This window comes from Parasteatoda tepidariorum, chromosome 1, assembly GCF_043381705.1.
Source record: "Parasteatoda tepidariorum isolate YZ-2023 chromosome 1, CAS_Ptep_4.0, whole genome shotgun sequence".
NCBI lineage: Eukaryota > Metazoa > Arthropoda > Arachnida > Araneae > Theridiidae > Parasteatoda > Parasteatoda tepidariorum.
In genome coordinates this window covers 31,977,510-31,999,976 of record NC_092204.1, presented here as the reverse complement: position 1 = coordinate 31,999,976, position 22,467 = coordinate 31,977,510, and the positions used below count along the sequence as shown (strand labels likewise).

The 22,467-nt window shown below is 29.2% G+C and overlaps 1 protein-coding gene across 1 annotated transcript in view; it reads right to left on the bottom strand.

Annotated features, from left to right (window-relative positions):
- LOC107436350 (glypican-6) overlaps window positions 1-22,467 on the bottom strand; it is a 159,080-nt gene that overhangs the window by 8,034 nt on the left and 128,579 nt on the right. The window contains exons 3-5 of the mRNA XM_043049176.2: window positions 20,161-20,363; window positions 14,087-14,275; window positions 3,201-3,366 (exon numbers count right to left, since the gene is read on the bottom strand). Coding sequence (XP_042905110.1) covers window positions 3,201-3,366; window positions 14,087-14,275; window positions 20,161-20,363 — 558 coding nt within the window. The remainder of the gene's footprint in view (window positions 1-3,200; window positions 3,367-14,086; window positions 14,276-20,160; window positions 20,364-22,467) is intronic.

The following is a 22,467-nucleotide window of genomic DNA, read 5'->3' as shown; positions in this document are numbered from 1 at the left end:
AATATTAATAAAGATTTCGCCCTTAATTTTTTAATTAAGAAAAAAATTCAAATGCAACGATACGAAACTCTTTCAACAAAGCATTTTTGCGTATTTTATTAACTTTCAACAGCCTCAAAACATTTTAACTAAGCAATAAACGCCATATAGTAAAATATTAAAATGCAAAAAATGTCTCCTAGTCGATAATATCTCATTCATATCACAAATTACAAAAAAAAAGAAGAAAAAAACGATTTTTATTTATTATTTGTTTGTTTTTTTAACATGAAAACTCAATGAAAAAAAAGAAAGGAGAGTAGAGTTTCAATTGCACAAAAAGCAATGTGTAAGCGGGGAAAAAAAAAATCAGTACAAAAATAAAACCTAAACTCTCCTTGTTAAATCTCTAATAAATTTGACATATCCCTCAGACTCCTATATTATTATTACTCAGAGTTTTTTTAAATTTTTTTTATGAGATTTAATGTCACTTGGATTTTCATCCAAAATAAATTATTGAATTTGAATTTCATAAAATATTCACAAACTGATATGAAAAGATATTTTCACTTTCACATGGAATCTCGTACGTTAATTCTGAGCAGAGCAGTTACCACAAAACAACATAGAATCGCCAAAAGGGAATATGCCGAATGCTACAGAAATCTCGCACGTTTACGTACGTAAATTTAGCTCTACTAAAGAACATCAGTTGTTCACAGAGCTTTAGCAGAACTTAGTACGTGGACGTGCAAGATGGCATGTGAAAGTAAATATTTCTATAATCACAACCTTTCTGTTTATTTTTGGTAGATAACGATATTGTTACACAAATCACAAAAAATAAACAGAATTTTTTTTAAATCTTAAACATGAAAACTCAATAAAAAAAGCAAGGCAAGTAGAGAGTTTCACTTGCACAAATAGCAATGTGCAAGTGAAAAAAAATCTGTACAAAAATAAAACCTAAACGCTACTTGTTAAATCTCCAATAAATTTGACATGCCCCTCAGACTCCTATATTTCAATTACCCAGCGTGTTCAGAGTCGCTAAATTATTTTTGTCGACGGTTGCTTCGTTTTTTTTTTTTTTTTTTTTTTTTTTTTTTTTCTTCTTTGCCAATGCCGTTACGCGCGTGTCCGAATCTTGATTAAAAGGACAACTTTACGGTTCAGGGTGGCGCCAAATGAAATCTTATTTATCTAATTTTTCTTCTTTTTTTTTGCCATGCCTCTCGATGCTGTTATTCTTTTCTAAGAGCGATATCTTCTCATTATTTCCTTCACACCCGAGTGTCAATCTTTTTCTGTTCGGGACTAAGTTCTGGAAATAGAGAGAGATGTGTCACCACTATGGTTGCCGATAGAATAACAAGACGAAATCGTAAAACAAGCTACTTATTGAAAAACAAGTGCCTCTTCCAGGAACAGTGACACCAAAAAAGTGTTCCCAGTATGAGATGTAAAGGTCCCTAGTGTGTCGTTGACGGTTGTGTAAAAATTAAAGCAAAATGAAGCGCGTAATTTAAAGACGTCGTGGGTTTCGTTGTTAACAAATGTCATCTCTTAAATCATCGACTCTCATAAAAAAGAAAATATCTGGAATTAGAAACATGGAACTAATTAATCTTTATGCTCTGTTGAATTAAGTTAGCCAGAGGTGACATTAATTTGGCCATAACATGGTTCAAAATAAAGTGAATGACATTTAAAAAAGAAAAGAAAAAAAGAAAGATCGAAGACACAAATGTTTAAGTAACTTTTAAATAGTTGTCATTCAACAATCGATATCATTTGCACCTAACAAAGAATAATACTCAAAACAAGCTTGGAATAATTTGTGACTTAAGAACATTTTGAGTAAAAAAAAATAATACTTTTCGTGCTTAAAAAATTAGCCACAAAAAAAAAGTGTAAAAGGCACAAATGTTTAAGTAACTTCTAAATAGTTGTCATGCAACAATTGATATCATTTACCCCAACAAATAACACTCGAAACAAGCTTGGAATAATTTATGACTCATAAGAAAAGTTAACATTTGTTAGAAAAATTATAAGCTAATATTTGTTTAAGATTGTGATTATTTAAGAATATTGCAAGTAAAAAAGAAAAAAAATTACTTTTCTTGCTTTAAAAATTAGCCAAAAACAAAAATTGTGAAAGATTTTCCCAGTAAACAAAAGTGTAAGTAACTTATAAATAGTTGTCATTCAACAATTTATATCATTTACCCCAACAAAGAATAAGACTCGAAACAAGCTTGTAATAATTAATGACTTATAAGAAAAGTTAACATTCGTTATTAGAAAAATTATAAGAGTATGATTGTTTAAGAATATTGTAAGTAAAAATAAATAAATTTACTTTTCGTGCTTTAAAAATTAGGAAAAAAAAAGTTTTTTTAAACTATATTTTGACCGTATTTAGGGCATTTGAGAAATTGTTCTAAAAGTATAAGAGTTCTAAAAATATAGGTTTAAAAAAATCATAAGAATGAGTAACACAGTACTTTTTTTGCATTAATACACAATGAATGAAAAAAAATATATTTTAATGACATTTGAGAGCATTGCCGTAGAAGCAATAAATTTAATTTTGTATAAGTGAGAAATTGCAATGTCTCTGCATTGACATATAATGAATGAAAAAAAAGCATATTTTTTCTGCATACACATTTGGGAAAGTTGAATACATCGCCCTAAACGTGTGAGTTAAAATTTATATAAACAAGAAACAGATGCGCTTTTTGAGTTAGTACGCAATAAATAAAATAAAAAAATAATAAACATGAATGTTTGGATGGCATTACCTAGCATATTCGAGTTATGCACCTACGAGTATGAAAAACGCAGTTTTCAGCGAACCTCATTTAAGGATAACAGGATAGGATAAGGATAACAGATAAGGTTTTTTTTTATTCCTAAAATTTCTAGACTTACTTTTGGAACAATATTCTTAAACAATCATACACTTAAAGTAAGTAAAAATAAGAAGTAATAATTTTTTTGAAAATTTTAAAATGTTGTTTTCCTTTCAAAAAAAAGTAAAGAATTTGAACTGATCTGGACAAAACACAAATAAGTAATTCAAATTAGAATGCAACATGACTCATGTGCATTGGTGATGAATTGGGTGACAAAATGGTAGGCACTTCAAGCAACAACAAAAAATTGACATTCAACAATTTATACTCAAGAAAAGAACTAAATGAGCGTACTTATATAATTATTCCATTCCTGGTGTATTTCTGCGTGATATGCTAGGCAACCCCTCATGACATTAAGGCAGTAGTGGGAGCAGGGCCTCACATCAGGCAAACCACTACAGTGAGGGCAGTATGTCATCTTCATGAGGGCGCGGCTGCATTCCGGGGTTGGACCTACCTGCAATCATAATTATAAATGGATTAAAAAATGACAGTGACATAGATTAGTCCAGATGTGCAACATTTGGTTCCCATGAAAATTTCATATTTATAACAAATGATAGTTGCTGAAATAAAACATTTTAATAATTGATGTCGTCTACTCTTAAATGTAAAAAAAATATAAATAAATAAAATAGAAATTAAATTCGTATTTTCTAAAAAGAAACATGCCAATAGTTATTTTTAAGTTACATAATAAAATACTAATCAATAAAATTTAATTAAAAATAATTTAATAAAAATAATTAACTAAAAAAATTTATTAAAAATAATTAATTAAAAATAATTAATTAAAAATAATCAATTAAAAATAATTAATTAAAAAATAATTAATTAAAATTATATATTATTAAAAACAATTCTATTTAAAAAAATTTTTATTGTTATTATTATTTACTGTTAATGTTGATATTATATATTTTTTCACAATAATATCTATATATTTTTTCACAATAATGTGTTTTTATTTTTTCACACTAATGTGTATTACGATATTGAGTCAAGAAGAAACAATATCTAACTCTATTTGAATCAATGGGTTTGTGGACCAACATGGACCTTTTGGAGGCCGCTGAAAATTTGAGAATACTTTTTAACGGTTAGTGGTTGTTAAAAGTTTAACGGTGTGACATCATTATTCTTCATTTAATTATAAGTGTTTTTCAATATTTTAAATATTTCTTTCAGAAAATTAAACTGCTATAAAAAAGTTAAAATCTTAAAGAATAATATAGTACAATTCACGATTTTCACAAACTTAGTGAACCTTAACACTGAGTGTGGCTGATCGTTCTATTTTAAATGCGTTAATCAAATTCTCAATATCAAAATGTATATTTTACATGAAATTTTATTTTATGTAGAAGTGACAAAAAATATTGTCGGTGCAGCGTTAGAAAATATTGTGAATTAAAATGAAAAGTTTGTTTCCAAAACAATCGAATTCTACACAAAATTGTTTATTTATAATAGAAAGAAAAGGAATAAATATCTCCAATGGTCTCGTACTTGGCATACAAGGATTAAATATATTCAGGTCTTCTTATTCTGGTGGCCAAAGTCTCGTAAAATGAAAACTGAATAATTTTACTGTTTGTTTCCAAACGGCATCACAGAACAGTTTGGAGTGGGCTCCAAAGGCTCCGTGTCGTAGAACTGACTCAATGAAGACAAGAACAGGTCATCAATCCATAAGAAATCTATTGTAGATAACCTTTTTTCGAACTCATACATTTATTTCGATTATTAAGTTTAAATGTGGATCCAGGCACGGTGAAAAAATGTTTCTTTAAGTTGTTACATCTTTTCACATTTTTTAAACACTTGAGAGACTCTGTGATTTGATATACAAACCAAACAAATCAATAGTATTGTGAAACAATATTCGAAATTGGAAGAAAAAAATCTAAATTTTTAAGCAGGTAATTGGTAACAGACTTCTTATTTTCAATTATAATTCTTTCTTCTCCTTCTTTTTNTTTTTTTTTTTTTTTTTTTTTTTTTTTTTTTTTTTTTTTTTTTTTTGAATAAAATAAGAAGCATCTTGTTTGTATGATGTACATTAAAATCCTAATTTTCCTTTTTGTATCATAAATGTTAAATATTTAATGTACCATTTGTTCCGCTCTAATTAAGATTCAATTTTATAATTTGTCCTCTCTGTTATATTTTGAACACAGAGAGAAAATAATGGCTTATGAAAACTTAATTACATTGAGTTCAAAATCTAAATTCGACGAGTTAAATATGTTTTAATAAATACCGAACTAAAAACTATAATAAATTCTCGAAAAGAAATACATTAGTTTTTTTTTTTTTTTTTTTTTTTTTTTTTTNTTTTTTTTTTTTTTTTTTTTTTTTTTTTTTTTTTTTTTTTTTTTTGGAGGGGGACTATCTTAAATTCCTAACAGCACAGAATATAAATAGTGACAAATAAAAGAATAACATACTTTATGAGAATTGATCAATATTAATATTTGATGATAACAAGTCACAGAAATCTCCGCTTAGTAGAATTATAAACGAAGTTGCAAAAGCTTTTGCCAACGAACATTCCATACATATTTAATATTTTCAATTGAAATTATATGTAAAGCGGGATATATTTTCGAACAAATGCTTGCATATTAAAATTGAATACGAAATAGAACAATATAAATACATAAAATGTCAAAAGGAAATTTTTTTCGTAAAAAGACAATTTGCGAAACATTAATATTATATTTGTTAAAAAAAACAATGCAAAAAAATATTCCCTTTTCAGATTGCAGCGTCCTCTAGGGGTAGTCTGTTACATTCATCAAGGTTGTCAAATGCATGCACGAAAGTGCGAGGAATAAAATAAATTAGATTAAGGTTTTAAGTGGTGAAACGCGACAGCAAGGGAGTAAGCACCGATAGTGCTGAAATTTTTTTTTTCACTTTTTTTCTTTTCTGCAGTGGCTTTGTTATTGAAACAAACAGTTTACTTAAACAGTCAGTTTTCATTTTACAAAAGCATTTCGAGGAAAAGGGCTGAATGCATTTGGGTTAAACTTGATTTTACAATCAATATTCTAAAGTGTGTTTTTTTTTGTGGTTTTAAATATTTTAAGTTTTTTTTTTATTACTTAAATATTTATAAAGTGTTTCAGTTCTTGAAGCATTTGATAGAATTTCTCCAGACAAAACATCACATCGAAATAACAGTAAACAAAATGGCGTATATTATTTAAACATCATCAAAACTTGCCTAATTGCAAAATATCAAGTCCACACAATATTGTTTACAAAAGATATTTTTGTATTTAATTTTGTCCGTCAACGCTTTAGTTTAGTTTAGTTTAGTTTGTTGCTAAACGAAATTTTAATAGATTTTTTTTTAAATGAATGTTAAAAACACAGTTATTCTAAAAAATCAGTGCATCTGTCATTTTCATATCATTTTTTTTAAATTTGATGTTGCAAGTTTAAATTCATTCTCCGAAATTATTTGGGTATAAATACAAATTGTTCATTATCAATATTTTTAATCCACTCGAAAAAATTTGGAGCAGTGAGATTAACAAAAATATAGGAGAGAAATAGGAAGGACTTTTCTGAACACACTTAATCATTAAGAATTTTTTTTTTTTTTTAATTTTGAAAAACAAATAGTTATAGTAATTATTTTTAAAAAAATACAAAGACATGCTTAAAAAAATTATTTATTTTGATACTTCTAATATTCTAATAACTAACTTCTAGTCTAAGAATTAATTTTTTTTAATAAAGAAAAAGAATGATCTAATTCCGTATTTTAGCCATTGCGAACATCTTTTGATGTTTAGTAACAATCTTAATAGTTTTATTGACAATCCGGCTAGAAATCTTATGATTTTCGCCAAGGAAAACAATGGAAAGGACAAATTTGACAAGTATTTATTTATACATTAAGTGTTTTATTCAGTAGTTGCTAACAAAGCTTTCTTTATCACAAAGCTGGCGCCAAGTGCGTTCTTAATCCCATCTTGGCTACGAAATTTTTAGCATTTTAAAAGTGACACTGTTAAGTCTTTTTTATCTATATTTTCCACAAGAAGTTGCGACTGTCACTCATTGAACAAATACCTCTATTTTTAGCCAAGATCGGAATTAAAATTTTATGTGGATGCTTGACGGTTAGTAACAGTTGGAAAACAGTCATTTACATTTAAAGAATTTTCTTAACTGTAACTTTAATTCGAATTTTTACTAGAAAAAGCTTTTGTTAGGGTTGTTTTTCTTACAAGAAGAGATTATATTCTCTCCATATTAAGAAGACTCTATTCTCGCCATCTTGGATTTTAGGTTACATTTTTAATTTGGATTTCCTTGATTTTTTTTGTACTCTACAAACTTTTGATGATGTAGTATTATCGGATAGCAAAATATCTATCAAAAATGGTAAAAAAAAAGAAGGGGGGGTCGCTTTATTAGTTTAAGAAAAATAGCGTTTGATAATTTTTAGAACTTCTATGGAATTTTCCTCAAAAGCAATAAAATGATGCTATTTGTGGTCCTTTCAAAAGCTGCTTTTTTTTTCATAATTCATACTTTATTGGCAACATGCAACAATTGTTATTTAATTCATGTCTTCAAATTATTATCAATAAATAAGATTAATAACAATTTTTTCCACATCATTAATTAGAACAAATGGAATATGTAAGATCAAGACCGCTAAAAACTGTAGAAAAAAAGAGATGAAAATAATTTTTAATAAATCAGCCATTGTTAAATAAGATCAGAAATTGTGACAAGTCGGGTAGCTGAAAATCTCCAGCACGTCAACGGGTGTAGCAAATTTTTAAAGCATCAACAGATTAGTTCCTAGTTTTTTTTTTTTTTTTTTTAAAGCAAACAAATAAATTTTGATGAATAATGAAGAACCGAGACTAATTTTTGAAACATCTCTAAATATTTGCGGTGTTTTCTCAATATAGCTTTTAGTAAAAATTAAAAAGCTAAATTGAAAGAACACTGCAAAGCACAAAAAGTAAAGACTTTTACCTATGTTAGATTAAACTTAATTTTTTCAAAACGATCCTCCACCTGAGTTAAGGTAGCAGACAAATTTGGATTTATAAGGATTGTACTGCTGATTCACTCAGTAAATTCTGCTACCAGGATGACAAACAAGATCAGCAGTTGTGTCAAATAAGTTCAGCTATTGCAGAGATGCCAACTGCTCCGGACAAGCCAAAATAATTTTAAAAAAACGGTAACTAACTACAAACTAAATTTTGCAAATATTTGACTATTTTTACATGCGTTTTTAAAGGTATAGCATGATATAACTACTATAAAGTGGTGAATTATATAAGCCTACGAATTATTTAGAAATAGAGGTGGATAAAAATCTACTAAATTGAATTCATTAAACCAAGAATTGATAAACTACCACTTTAAAATATTTATTTGCTGTTGCAAGTTGGCATATCTGCTATTGTGTCAAATAAGACCGGTAAGTTTAAAGTAAAATCAGTCATTGTTCAAACTAAATGCAACCAATGTTTGCTTTAAAAATAATAACTTTTAATGTTAAAAGTTTAAATTTTTTTCCATACTGAATAAATTTAGTTTCAAAAAAATATTTTGAAAGAAAAAAAAGAAAAACTAATATGACTACAAATAATTATCACCTATTATCGCTTAAATTGCGGGACACAGTTATATACCATACATAAATTACCGATCTAAAACAAAGTCACGTTACCAGAAACGGAAATTAATTTGTTCAAATTAAAAACAGGGCAATAAATTTCTGCATACCTACAGGAATAGTTAAGAAATATTTCGCAGCGTAGAAAATAGCCTTTACTGAGAAACGCGCCAAAAGTCAAAGTCAGCAAGGTGATGCAGCCTTATCGACTCGGCAGAATTTTGGATAAGAGGCAAGGCGGGGGCGTGGAGGTGAAGTAGGAAATTAATCGTTCGCAGCTTTGAGTGACACACCCTGTCCCCAGCGATGCAGAACAGGTACCGTTTTAAGAAATTATCGGGATTTTTCTGAAATTCGAGGTCCCGAGCGCTTTCAGTAGTAAATTGCGGAATATCTGACAGATTAAAAGTTTCTGGAGTTGCTGACAAAAGGGGGATTTTCTTGGAAAAGTGGGATGAAAGTTTCCAAACCATATGCTAATGAGTAAGAGCTTAAAGTGTAGTTGATCTCGACAGCTTGTAATTTTTAAAGAACCGTTTAAGAGAAAATAGAATTACGTTTGGAGTTTGATTTTTGAATGTTGCAAAAACAATGATTGCAATATGTTAAATTTATTGATTATTTTGAATAAAATAGACTAGTGTAGTTAGTTGATCCCGACAGCTTGTAATTTTTAAAGATCGGTTTAAGAGAAAATAGAATTACGTTTGGAGTTTGATTTTTGAATGTTGCAAAAACAATGCTTGCAATACGTTAAATGTATTGATTATTTTGAATAAAATAGACTAGTGTAGTTGATCTCGACAGCTTGTAATTTTTAAAGGACCGTTTAAGAGAAAATAGATTTACGGTTGGAGTTTTGATTTTTTGAATGTTGCAAAAATAATGTTTGCAATATATGAAATGTATTAATCATATTAAATGTATTGATTAAATAATTTTGAATAGGGTAGTTGATCCTGACAGCTTGCAATTTTTAAAGAACTGTTTGAGTGTAAATAGAATTACGGTTGTAGAGTGATTTTTTGAATGTTGCAAAAACAATGTTTGCAATATGTTAAATAGATTGACTATTTCAAATAAAATGGAATAGTGTAATTGACAGCTTGTAAATTTTAAAGAACCGTCTGAGAGAAAATGGAATTACAATAGAAGTTTGATTTTTGCATGTTGGAAAAACAATGCTTAAAAATACATTAAATGTATTTGTTATTTTAAATAAAATTGTATTATTTTCTGTTTTATGCGCAGTGTATTATTTTTTAAAACAACTAAAGCAATAGAGATAGGTTTTTGTGAGTTTATTTTTTGTTTCATTAAAAATATTGCAATATCAATGCGCGAAAAATTAAGAATATAAACTGTACTTGTCAACTACTAGTTTAAATTCACAGAATTTTTTTTTTTTTTTCTTATCTTAAGAACATTCATTTTAAATATAAATATCTCACAGCTGAGCAATTGAACATGCAATTGGATACCTGCAAGTAAAGTCATTGTAGGTAATTCGTGACATTTGTCGATTCAAATACCAATCAGACTAATGCATATCGTCGCTTACAGGTATCCAATTTAATCTGATTTGATTAGCATTATCACTTCACTTCCTCACGAGTTGTAAGAATTCAATTAAGCTTTAGTAGAATTTTGTAAAGCTTTAAATCTAAGGGTTTCTAAATCTAACATCTAAAGCATTATATATATGTTTTTATTTTGCTAGAGGTACACACTGTAATGTGCTAGAATTAAAGAGTTAATTTCAATAGCATGTTTAACTTTTTCAAAACAATACATTGCTCCAGATTTGAAGTAACTCCTTATTTGAATAGCATAAACATGCCTGTACAGCGTGATATATTAATAAAATAAAACTCTAAAGTTTCACCGATAATCATGAAATTATAATTTAAACATTAAGAGGACTCCATACCGGGGGAGGGGGCAATTTTCATGACAAATTCTGTCTCTCCACCCTCATTGGCATCTTAAAATTTAAAGTTTAGAGGAAAAGGAAGTTCAGGTAAACCTAGAATAAGCAATGAAATTTGAAATTTTTCCTCCATTTTTTTTCCTTCCAAACAAATTGTTACGGGATAATTTCTCCAATGTGTAATCCTATGTAATCTTGCTTTAATTTGTTAGCAATTTGATATCTTTTTTTGAAACATTTCAGCATCCTAAACTTCATGGTTTATTCTAGGCTTACCTGAACTCACTCTTTCTATGCTTTAAATTCTAAACTACTTATGTAGGTGAAAAAGAATTTGCCATGAAGGATTTTTCCTGCGGTATAGCTTCCTCTAAATAAATTGTCCCTCATTTCATAATATCACTTTTCACATCAGCCAGACGTTAATGGTATAGTTTTAAAAAAATCAGATTAACTTTTAAAGTATTACGCAGAGGAAAGCATTTTTTTTATTTTTTATTTTTTTTTAAGGATTAAAATTGGTTTGAAAAGCATCATTTTTAAAAAAATTGCAGCGCGTAATAACAGCACAACCCCCTCTCAAGTTGCATAGAGGGGAAATTTTTAAGTGGTTCATCAGTGTCAGATTGGTACTTGGGTAAGAAGCCCCTAGGGAAAAACTAAAGTACGCTCTATCTAATTACGCTAAATGGAGCTGACCGGGACATGCTTCTAACTTCTTAATTTCCCACAGCGATGCGTTCAGGACGTTGATTTTTCTAAGTAATGTGAACGTAGAATAATACTGGATGTGTACAGCCAAGGAAGAGTACCCAATTATGGGAACAAGAAGTTGGGTTTTGTCTACAACATTCCCTGCAGAGAAAGTTTAAGCCCCAGCAAATTGATCTCCTCCTCTCAAAATCTATGGTTTATATGGATTAATGGAAGAATGGAGAGAGCACTTGGGAAGTTATAATAAGGAGAAAACTTAAATTTCGGTAGACTCAATTAGTGCCAGGAAATAGACTTGTTCTTTTCATGCCAATAAATATAGTTTTTCCCTTCCTTTTTTTTTAATGCATATTATTTCATAATGCAGTTTTTTCGGTACTCATTAATATAAAGATCTTAGGGAGAAAAAAAAAGCGTTTTGAAAACAAAACTAGAATGTCTTAAATCCATAGCTTTCAACTTTTCTTCTATGGAGGGTATTTATTTGATATTTTATGTTTAATATAAAAATCATTTCTTTGGAGCAAATGGCAGGAAACGCTTTCGTCTAAAACTATAAAAGTTTCAACAAGTTTGAGCATCCATTTTTTGCAGTGCATGGTAGGTTGATATTGGTAATGTGCTGGCAGCTACATATATTTGTTGGAGTTTGCTTGCTTTAGGTTTTAAGGAATTTTCCTAAGATTTGTTAATCTTCTAAACACTGTTTTAAATCTTCTAAACACTGTTTTGAGAAAATCAATCCTTAAAAAGGTATTTCTTTTCCTTAAAAATAGTCAGATAGATAATCCTGTAATGCTGCATCGCTATGCACGATATAATATTCAATGATCTGATATACAGGGCTTGGAGCCATATATATAAGCCACATTTTTCCAATTGATAATACCCAGGCTTTATTGCTTGTTTGCAAGCTTCTAATTTGACAAATCTATAAATTATTGACATTCAACTGATCGTATTTATATTGTTCGAACTCTAGAAGATTTAATATGCTGCTAAAGGGAGACTCTCTATGATTTATTGCCATTTGTAGCAAAATGTAATTTAAATCTTCTTCCACTCCAAAAACACACTAAGACCGTCATTTAGAACCTTCATCCCCTGAGATTGACGAAATTTAATAACATGAAGAAAGGAATCAATACTGTATAGTTTCACAAGACTAAAATAAGACCTTTCCCTGCAAAAATCTAAATATTTTTCTAAAATGTCTCTTCCCACCTTCATCCACTAAGTTTAATGACGATTCTCTTTAGAAAAGGAAATGGATTATTACACATAGTGGCGTCTTAATATACTACCAAAATAGATGCTCACTAGGATTGCCATCGACCAAAAGCACTTAAATAACTTTTTCCACTGCAAAAACACTTCTTAGAGACTCTCACTAGAGCCTTCATCCATTCAGATTTAATAGCAATTGGAAATGAATTAATATTGTATAATTAAATAAGGTTTTTCCTGAAAAATCTAAATTTTGATTTTCGAAACTACCACGGAGAACCTTCTTCCACTAAGTAAGCATTCTCTTTAGAAAGGGAAATGCATTCTTTCACGCAATAAGTAACACCAAAATAAGAAGGAAAAAAATCTAACACAAAAACATAACTCTTTCAAGAAATATTTAAGTATTACCGCCATTTAAGACTTCAATGAGCGAAAGGAACGGAAGAAAAAAAAATATATAAAAAACATATTAGTCGGCTCCTTTTGATGTTGACACGAAAGCGAAATTAAGCATGGAAAGCATGTCCTCGCTGTCAACCCTGACCCAAAGGGGGAGGGGGGTAAAAACTGTAAATTACTTCAATTATTCCTTTGCCACACTTTTCCAAGCGCTCAAACGTTTGTTTATATGACTTGTTTAGAAGGATCCAGGCTCCAGAGAGTATGAAGCAAACTGGTTATCACATGTCCATTGCAAGAGCCTGGGATTTTTCTGTGATTTAGATTTATGCCGGAATGAAAGATTGCCGTTCTATGAAGCAACTTTGAGTTCAACTATGAAAGATAGGAGAGTTTTGATGGATTGATCAAATGAAAAAAACTCTAAATAAGGATTTGCAAATCGTTTCTAAACTAAGATATTGAGCTGCATCTTAGAACATTTTATTTCGTAGAATTAAAAAGAATTTCTCCTTTTTATCGATGGAAGCTTACCATTTGGAATATGTTACGGAACATAAAATCTGGTATACCGTTTTTTTACAGAAATAATTACCCTAAAATCACTGAATCACTCTAATTAAATAAATATTACTGTAAAAAATTCCGGTATTACATTTTATGGTAAAAAATGGATTCTACTGATGCTACACCTAAAGTACTTTATTGATCCTGAATATTTTACAGTGTATCATACACTAAATAAAATTCTTAAAAGCCTACATCTTAATAGTGCTATTTTCCTTGTTTGTATAATGTCTTTCTGATATTCCTACATGTATTCAAGCATAGTTGTTAGTTTCATCCTGCTTCGCTGCCGTTCTGACACGGACAAGCAACATAACTTGGTTATCTTATTATGTATATTTTAGATGTGGTCAGGGAAAGGTTCTGGTTCGAATCACGGGCAAGGCATGAATGTTGCTTCATTCTGTACTATCTGTTCTTACTGTGGGAGCAACGTTGGCCCACCTAATATGGTGCACCTGAAAGAATGGCTAACAAATATGCCCTGTAAATGCCTGAATTGACGAAATGTTAACACAGGTGAGCATTAGAAATAAATAAAAAAATATATACATTAGACGTCAAGGCGGGACAAAGTAGGTTTGATTACGTTTTTTCTTTCACTCCGTGAAAGAAAAATAATATTAACATAAATTTTAGTGTTCATAATAATAACAAAAAATAATGACAACTTACTTCCTGTATGAATTTCACAACATCTCTTCCAATGACCAAAGCCTGAACAAATGTCCGCGTGGCTACGAAGGATCTTTTGACTTCCACGTTTAATTTCTTAGGAACATCTCCGAAGGGTTTGAGCTGTTCCATTTGTTGACTTATGCAAGTCATGTAGATATCATTGAACGTGTACTGACTGTTAAGCACCTACATTAAGAGAAATAAATGTCAAATTATCTTTGTTTCAGCTTCACAGTATCTGCGCATTAGCTTGTTCACAATGATTTATAAATAACGAAAAAGGCACTTTTGTGTAAAGAGCAGAATCATGACTTGTTTTAATGAGAGAAAGCACTTTCATGCACAGAAGAAATGTCTCCATTCAAATAAGCAGAATTCATGTTATTTAACAGAAACTATAGGCCTAATTAACTCATAAAATTTGAATGAAGTTAAATTTCATTGATAAAAAAACATTGAAAAAAGTGACATGTCATTGTTTTGTGTAAGACTTAAAAAGTCAACTTCTAAGGTAGCTATAATTTGTCTACGGTAAGAACTCCTCTCGCCACAAAGTCTGAGGCCGTGTGTTACTATGGACGCATAAGAATAACGCATTTCAGGGAGAGTATGGTTTGTCTAAAGTAAGAACTCCCCCAGACATTCGTCTGGACCTGTGGCGGTGACTATGGTAACGAGGTATGGCTATTTCAAGTAGGGGTGCCGGGTCACTGTTTTGGAGTGGTTTCGGCTCGGGTGGGAGAGAGAAGGGGAATCTCTTACTTCGGTCTATTGTGTTAGTCCTAGAGTGAAGCTACCCTCCCTAAAATGAGACATTCTTGTTTCCATAGCACCAGACGGCCTCAGACTTTGTGGCGGTAGGAGTTCTTGGCCTAGACCAGTGTTTCCCAAAGTGTGGTACGCGTACCCCCAGGGGTACGGGAACAGTTTAGCTGGGGTACGTGTTCTTATGCAAAATATTTCGCAACAAACGAAAATTTCAAAATTTTTTTATTTAAAAACAAAGCTTGCCATGAAAATTTACTATTACGTATTTTTCTATTGGCTATTTTTTGCAGAGTTAACAGTTAATAATTAGTGGTGTCGACAGCCAGTTGTGATTTTTAACTTTTATGCAATTTTTTTATAGTGAAAAATACATCCTTCTTTTTATTAGTGGTACACAGCGTTACGAAAAATTTAGAAAGGGTACACAAAAGTCATAAGTTTGGGAAACACTGGCCTAGACAAACTATAGCTTCACTTCACTCTAGGGCTAACACAATAGACCAAAGAAAAAGACTCCCTTTCTCACTCCGACCTGAGCCAAAACCTCTCCTAAACAGTGATCCCACACCCCTACTTGAAATAGTTATATCTCGTTATCATAGTCACTGCCACGTGTCCATAAGAATGGCTAGGGGAGTTCTTACTTTAGACAAACTAAAAACAAAAATGTATTCACTCAAACATTCAAAAGTCTGTCTTCTTAGCTATATCGGGTATAAGCGGACGAAGATATAAATTGCTATTTCCGATGGAAAACTTAGTTCCATCATAACAACTGGACGATATATGATCAAGTATCGATATTTTTATACATCTTAGTTTAAACATTTTCATAGTGTATACCACGGTTGATAGATATCGAGTATACTATAACCGACAATAATAAATATCTAATACGATAACCACGCGATTAATATCTCCAATGATTGTTGATAATTAACGGTAACAATAACATCGTTATTGATAATTCTCACGAACAAGATAATATTGCGCTAATTATATAACATGATAATATAACGAGTATAATCGGGAAAGATACCAATCGAATACGATATTATCATGCGTGTTGATAAATTTAATTTCGCTAACTGGAATACTAACCAATGTAAAATTAATCCAAATAAGTTACACTAGAAAAATAAAGCGATATATCGTAAAATATCAATATTTACTGACGATATATCGCGATATTAAAACTTTTAAATCACTTCGTCACAAGCATGAGATCTTTATTTAATAATTATTATTCGAAAATCATTTGAAAAGTAATTAATATGATTTGTGTTAAAACTCATAGTATTTCTGTCTGTAAAATAAATGAATAACAACACCCACAACTAGGGTCGGTGAGTTCTTACGTCTGGACACAACTCGAAATGAGTGTTTAAGAAAATAAACGCAGCTCAAAATGCTTGCTTAGGAAAATGGACACAACTCGGGTGAGTGTTTAAGAAAATGGGCACAATTGGAAATGCGTGTTTAAGAAAATAGACACAGCTCGAAATGCGTGTTTAAGAAAATGGATATAGCTTTAAATGCTTGTTAAAATGGACACAGCTCAAAACGCGCGTTTACAAAAATGAACTTAGCTCGAAATGCGTATTTACGTGAATGGACAGAGTAGAAAATGAACGTTTTAAGTTAATAACTCAAATTTAACAACTAAACAAGGAATTACGTGCTTACTACTTCACATGTCCTTTGCTTATTTTAAAACTAAGCTTAATTATTACGAGCAAGGTCCCGTACTTAGAGGTGAGGGTAGCTAGACAAATTACAGATCTTCAGGCGATGGACACAGCAGCACGCGATGTCACAACTTTTTAGGTGATGTCTTCGTATTCAGAAGTCTAAACGATCAAGTAAAGGTAACAATGTAAGTTTACTACCACAGTTATAAATTTATAGCACCTATGGCAACCTTGCAAATATAACTGTTGATTTCGAAGTCTTTCTTAAATAAAAATAAAAAGTAGACTAATTTAATAAAATAAACCAAGTGATTTATGAAAATGGACGATATAATAAAATAAAATCGTATAAAATCACGACTTCATTTGGATACATTAGTTTATTCTAAAGAACAGTTATTATAAAAGAAGCTTGAATAATAGAATCAAATGCTATGTCCATTTCTGCTTTTATTTTTGTAAACAAGGATTTCGAGCTGTGTCCAGGTTTGAAACTTTTTAGTACGATAAGTACAATTATTGCTCCACTTATATTTTATAATAACAAATAAACAAAATAATGGGGCGAAAAAGGAAAAGAAAAGTGGTACACATTAAGTAAAAGGAAACAAATAATATCTCTTTCGCTTCAATAAGTAAAACAAATAAACCCATTCAGATACTTAGATCAAAGCAAATACGATTTATCTTATCCAAAAATTACATAAAGGGAGTTAGAAAGAAATACTTATTTCATATGGAGAAATAATGCGAAATTTTTATTTTTTAGACAAACCCATTAACGATTAAGAAAATGTTTATTAACGTTCAAATCAATAATTATTAATTAAATTATATAAATGCAAAGTAATTTAATAATTATATTATCACATTTTTATGTTTTTGAAAAACGATTTTTTTTAATTAGGTTATGTTCAGAATTATAATATAGAATTACTGTAAGTTATGTCTTAACAATTGAATAGTAAGCCTTCAGTTAAGATAAATATAACTCATAAGGTAATTGTTTCTTAATTAACTACTACACAGGCACGAATTAAGCAGTTTAATCTAGTTTTGATGTTAAAAAAAATTATTTTGCGTATTTTAGGAGGGGGGAAACCAATGGTAAAACGTCCTCGTATTAAAGCTCTATTAATGTGGAAAAAAATTTTTTTTTAATTATATTTTTGCTAAAAATTTAATCTTCAATTGATCTTTTAAATCATTTTTTGTAAAAAAAAATTAAAGTAAGGAGAAAAAATAATTATTAAAAAAATCATTTGAAAAATTAAATTGGGCGGTATATATATAGGCTATACATAATTTTAAATAAATGCTATAGATAATAATATTGCTATAGATAAAATATAGCTATAGATAATTTTAAAATATTGCTATGACGATATTTAAAAACGCTAGGTCTACTATAATTAACGCAAGAAAAAAAATTGAAATCCTAATTTAAAAAATCATATCGAGATCAATATTAACAACTATAAAACACGCATACAAAATTTTCTCAAGATTTACCTGTAACGGTAACTATAAAATACAATATTTCGCAATCTTTAACGGCAATAATAAATAACGGAAATGTAAGCACGAGTATTATCAATAACGATAATTGTCGAATGCGATATTATCATGACTTTTGATAAATTTCATTTAGGTAGCAAAAGTATTGCATTACTTAAAACTATTAAACTAATAAAGACTTTATAATTATTTAATAATTAAAGAATAGTATCTATATCTATTCTGTAATAGTTAAATAACTATACAATAATAATTATTTAACTATTAAAGAATAGATACAATCATAATACTCGTTGTAATTGAATACAGAATAGTTATAGTAATTGAAATAAGTGTTTACTAATATTTATTTGTTTACAAGTTTACGAAATTCATCTTTGGAATCGAAATAAGATTTACAGTTTTCGAATAGAAATGCATCAAAAAAGCAAGTTAAAATGTGATATTTTGATTGCACTATACAAAACGAAGCTACAGGAATGAAAGAATTTCATTTCAGTGAAATGAAGCTCTAAAAGAAGTTTCTTGAAAGCCTTAAAATATTTCAAGGAAGACTATTATTAAAAAAAAGAAGAAAAGTAGAAGAGGGGAAAATAAATCGTTTTACATCATATTGAGTTCTTTATCAAATCAGTCTAGGTTTGATAAAACTAGAAATTCCATTGTTAAGAAGATGATTTGAGTCCCATGAACTTTTATTTTTATATGAATTTCTTACTTTTTTTTTCAATAAAGAACGAAAAGTAATTTGTCAGCTATTTGCGAATAGTGGGAGTTTTGGATCATAATAAGTTAAAAGAGGCAATGAAAAAATTTACACTGAAAAAACACGCTTATTATTTTTTAGTTATTGTGTATTTGTATAAAAATGTTACTATTTTGAAATTTTAATTTGTTTAAAAATAATTTTCGAAACAAATAAAATAAAAATATTATATGCAAAAAATTTGTAAATAAAACGTTAAATTATAAAATTAAAAACTGTTAAAAATGTAGGATAAAAGAATAAATAATTTAGATAACGCAATCGAAATGGTAGTTGAATGGTGGGATTGGATAAAATGTAAAGTTGAAGGACTCAATCGACTTCGAAAAGACTGCTGCACCAAATTCAACGCAAAAAAAGAAAAGAAAAAAAAATTAAAAAAATCTGGATATTTGAGTGAATGAAACAGATGTTTTTATAGATATTAAATATACACATTCTTCTTTTAATATATATTACTCACTCATTAGACAAAATAACCGTAATAAATCAGTTTATTTTCCTGGTTAAAGTCGAATACAATCACCTTTCGAGAGGAAACACCTTTAAGCTTCATTTTCAAGTAAACTGATTTTTGATCATTTTAATCCTTCCTTTGATTTTACTAGCCTCAATAATAATTCGTCTGAATTTGAAAACACATTCGCTCTTTTTTTCTAAAATAATAATTAGTGACCTCTTATTCCACATTTCCTAAAGAGTCTAGAAATATATATTAAATGAGGCCACTACGGCAACACTCTGTAAAAATATGTGTTTTATGGAATTGCAGCCAAAGAAGAAATCGAAGAAGCATTTTAACGTTATTGAGAGAGTAGGCGACTAAAGGGAATTTTTACTACCATAATAAAATCAATTTTAAATACGTGGTCCACATAAAAATGCAAGTTCTTTGAGTAGAAAAAAATTTAAGGATTTGTCTAGCTCTTAAACTTTTAAAACTAGTCCCATTTTCTACTGAGACATTTAAAAATGACATCACACTTGGTTGAGGCAAATATGGCAGTGGTATGGCACAAATATGGCAAAAAAAAGACATCAAATTTGATTTATAGAAATATGTCATCGTTGAAAAAAAAATCTATATTTTAGAGACTCATTTTAAGAGATATCTTAATAATATATCTTAATTACATATCACACATTTAAATTCTTTATTTCTTCAAATCCTTTTGTCACAGTTACATTAACATGTTATAATAATAATTAAAAAACAATAAAGTAGACTGGTTTCAATAATACGGAAATGCGCAATCGTTTGTTAGCAGAGACGAATTCAGTTGGAATTTTGTGGTCTGGAAGGAAAAGAAAAAGAAATTGAAAATTACCTGGAACATTTTCCTATAGAGACGATCAAAGAAATTTTCCAATGCTGCTGTCAAATCGACCCCTCCTGTTTGATAGTATTTTTCCAGGTCATCGAACATTTCCCTGAAGATGTAGGAGTTCCTATCGTACAGCATGCCATATGTTCGAAGAAACATCTCATGAAAGTCCTTTTTAGAAGTTTTTAGCAATTCTTTAAAATATTCTGAAAAAGAAAGAAAACATGAGATAAGTTAGATTATATAACTTAGATAAGTAGATAATTTATCTATTATTTTAACACGTTCACGCCGGGAAAAGTGAAAATACTGGTAGAAGAACTATTTCAATATTAGATAATATTCGGGAGGAGTTAATCTATTCTCAACAATAACAATTCACTGTGAGGAAATTTATCACGGCGAAGAAGCAATTCAATATAAAAATTGCATCCGTTAAAAACAATTGGTAGTTATGGATTTTTATTATTCCCGGGAAAAAACTAAAAAATGAAATTTATTATTACCAGTTTTTATTGAGACAATCTAGCGTGACCCACCGGTGGGTCACCCCGGCGTGAACGTGTTAAATTACGAAGCAAATAAGAAAGAAAAATGTAAATGGAAGTAATAAGGTAATTTTAGTGCAATCGTATCGGCTCAAATAATTTATTATGCAGGAAAACTTTTTTTTACCATTTTTACCAATTAGTTGAAAACAGTAGGTCAAACATCGGTTTCCAATATTAGTTTATTCTACTCAGAAGAATAGTTAGTGGTGAATAGTAAAGCTATCAGTTAACTAAAGGCTGTACTTTTCGATTGCTATAAAGAAGTATTCTGCTATTTTAGGAGATGAAAAAATTGAGTGATTCCTTTCTCTAGCATCATAACACTATAACTTCTTTTTCTCTTCTTACTTTTAATTATGTTCTTATCCTTCTTTAACTTGTTCTGGTCATAAATTACAATGCTTTTTTTAACGAGATCTGTACATTAAATGTCATATTTCTTCAAAATAATTTGTTCATGAAATGACAGTTCTCTTCAGCGTGATTTTGTCATAAAATGTCAGTCATTCCATCTTTAATAACTTAATATAGTCATAAGGTAAAACCAGTTAAGGACACTATCTTTTAAGTTTATCAATTTAAGCTGATCTTTTACATTAAACATCAAGCTGGTAAGAAAAAAACAATTACATTGCCTTTCTCTAAGCTGACCAATTGTTGCATCGTATATTGTCAGCTTATTTATTAATTTCATGCGACTGGTCATGAACAAAGAAGAACCCTGGTACAGTCGACCGCGGAATTCTAAGCTTAAAATCAAAAATCAGCATTATTTTAATTTTAAACGCTGACTTAATTTCAAGAAATCTAAATTTAAGAAGACAAGTGTGCTTTGAAAACTTGTGGACTTTCAAAGTAACGAAGAAAGTTGAACGTGGAAATATATAATGTAAGTCGCCTTTTCATAGACATATAATAAAAATAATAAATAAATAAGAATCAACAAACTAAGCTTCATAAAAAGCTAAAACTAAACGTAAATTGCTCGAAACAAATTATTTTTATATTTATTAATTCATTTTTCAATTGATTAATTTTAATACTAAAATTAATTAAAACTTAAGGCTAATGTTGAACTAATGAACGAACTAAAATTATGATAATCCGAAATCTACAGTACTCTATACTAATGATTCATTGCGTTGTATTTATCACAAATTCCAGCATCAATTATACAATTTTCGAAGTTAATTAATGTTAACAATCAAGTTTTAAGTACATACGTTTGTTACAAAGAGATTAAAACTAATCCTACTTTGATTAGTTATGAATCTAATAGCACATTCATTCACTTTTAGAAATCGTCTCAAAAATCCATTTAGGCGATAATTGTAATTCTAGTTTTAAAACTTAAGCGTCGCTAATTGAACTTAATTCTGACAAATTACTACATCGCTAATTTATGAATTAATCTTAATTTGAGAAAAATCTTCAGCTAGTAGAAAATGTTAAGTTTAAAATGATTATTAACTTTTAACGTTCGAAATCTTCTCTTAAGTGACATTAAAACTAGAAATAAATAATAATAAATATTTATGTAAACAAATTCAAATGTTATACAAAAACTAAAACCGCCAAGATTTTATATTTTAAATTTATATTGGTACAATAATTATGGTAATTAAGTTTTAAAAAATTAGCACCACAAATCCCATAAACATCAACAAAAAAAAATTTGCATAAAAAAGTTTTCGCATATTATAAATTCTCATACCTGTACGCAACATATTTTGAACAAAAATAATGGAATATTGAGAAC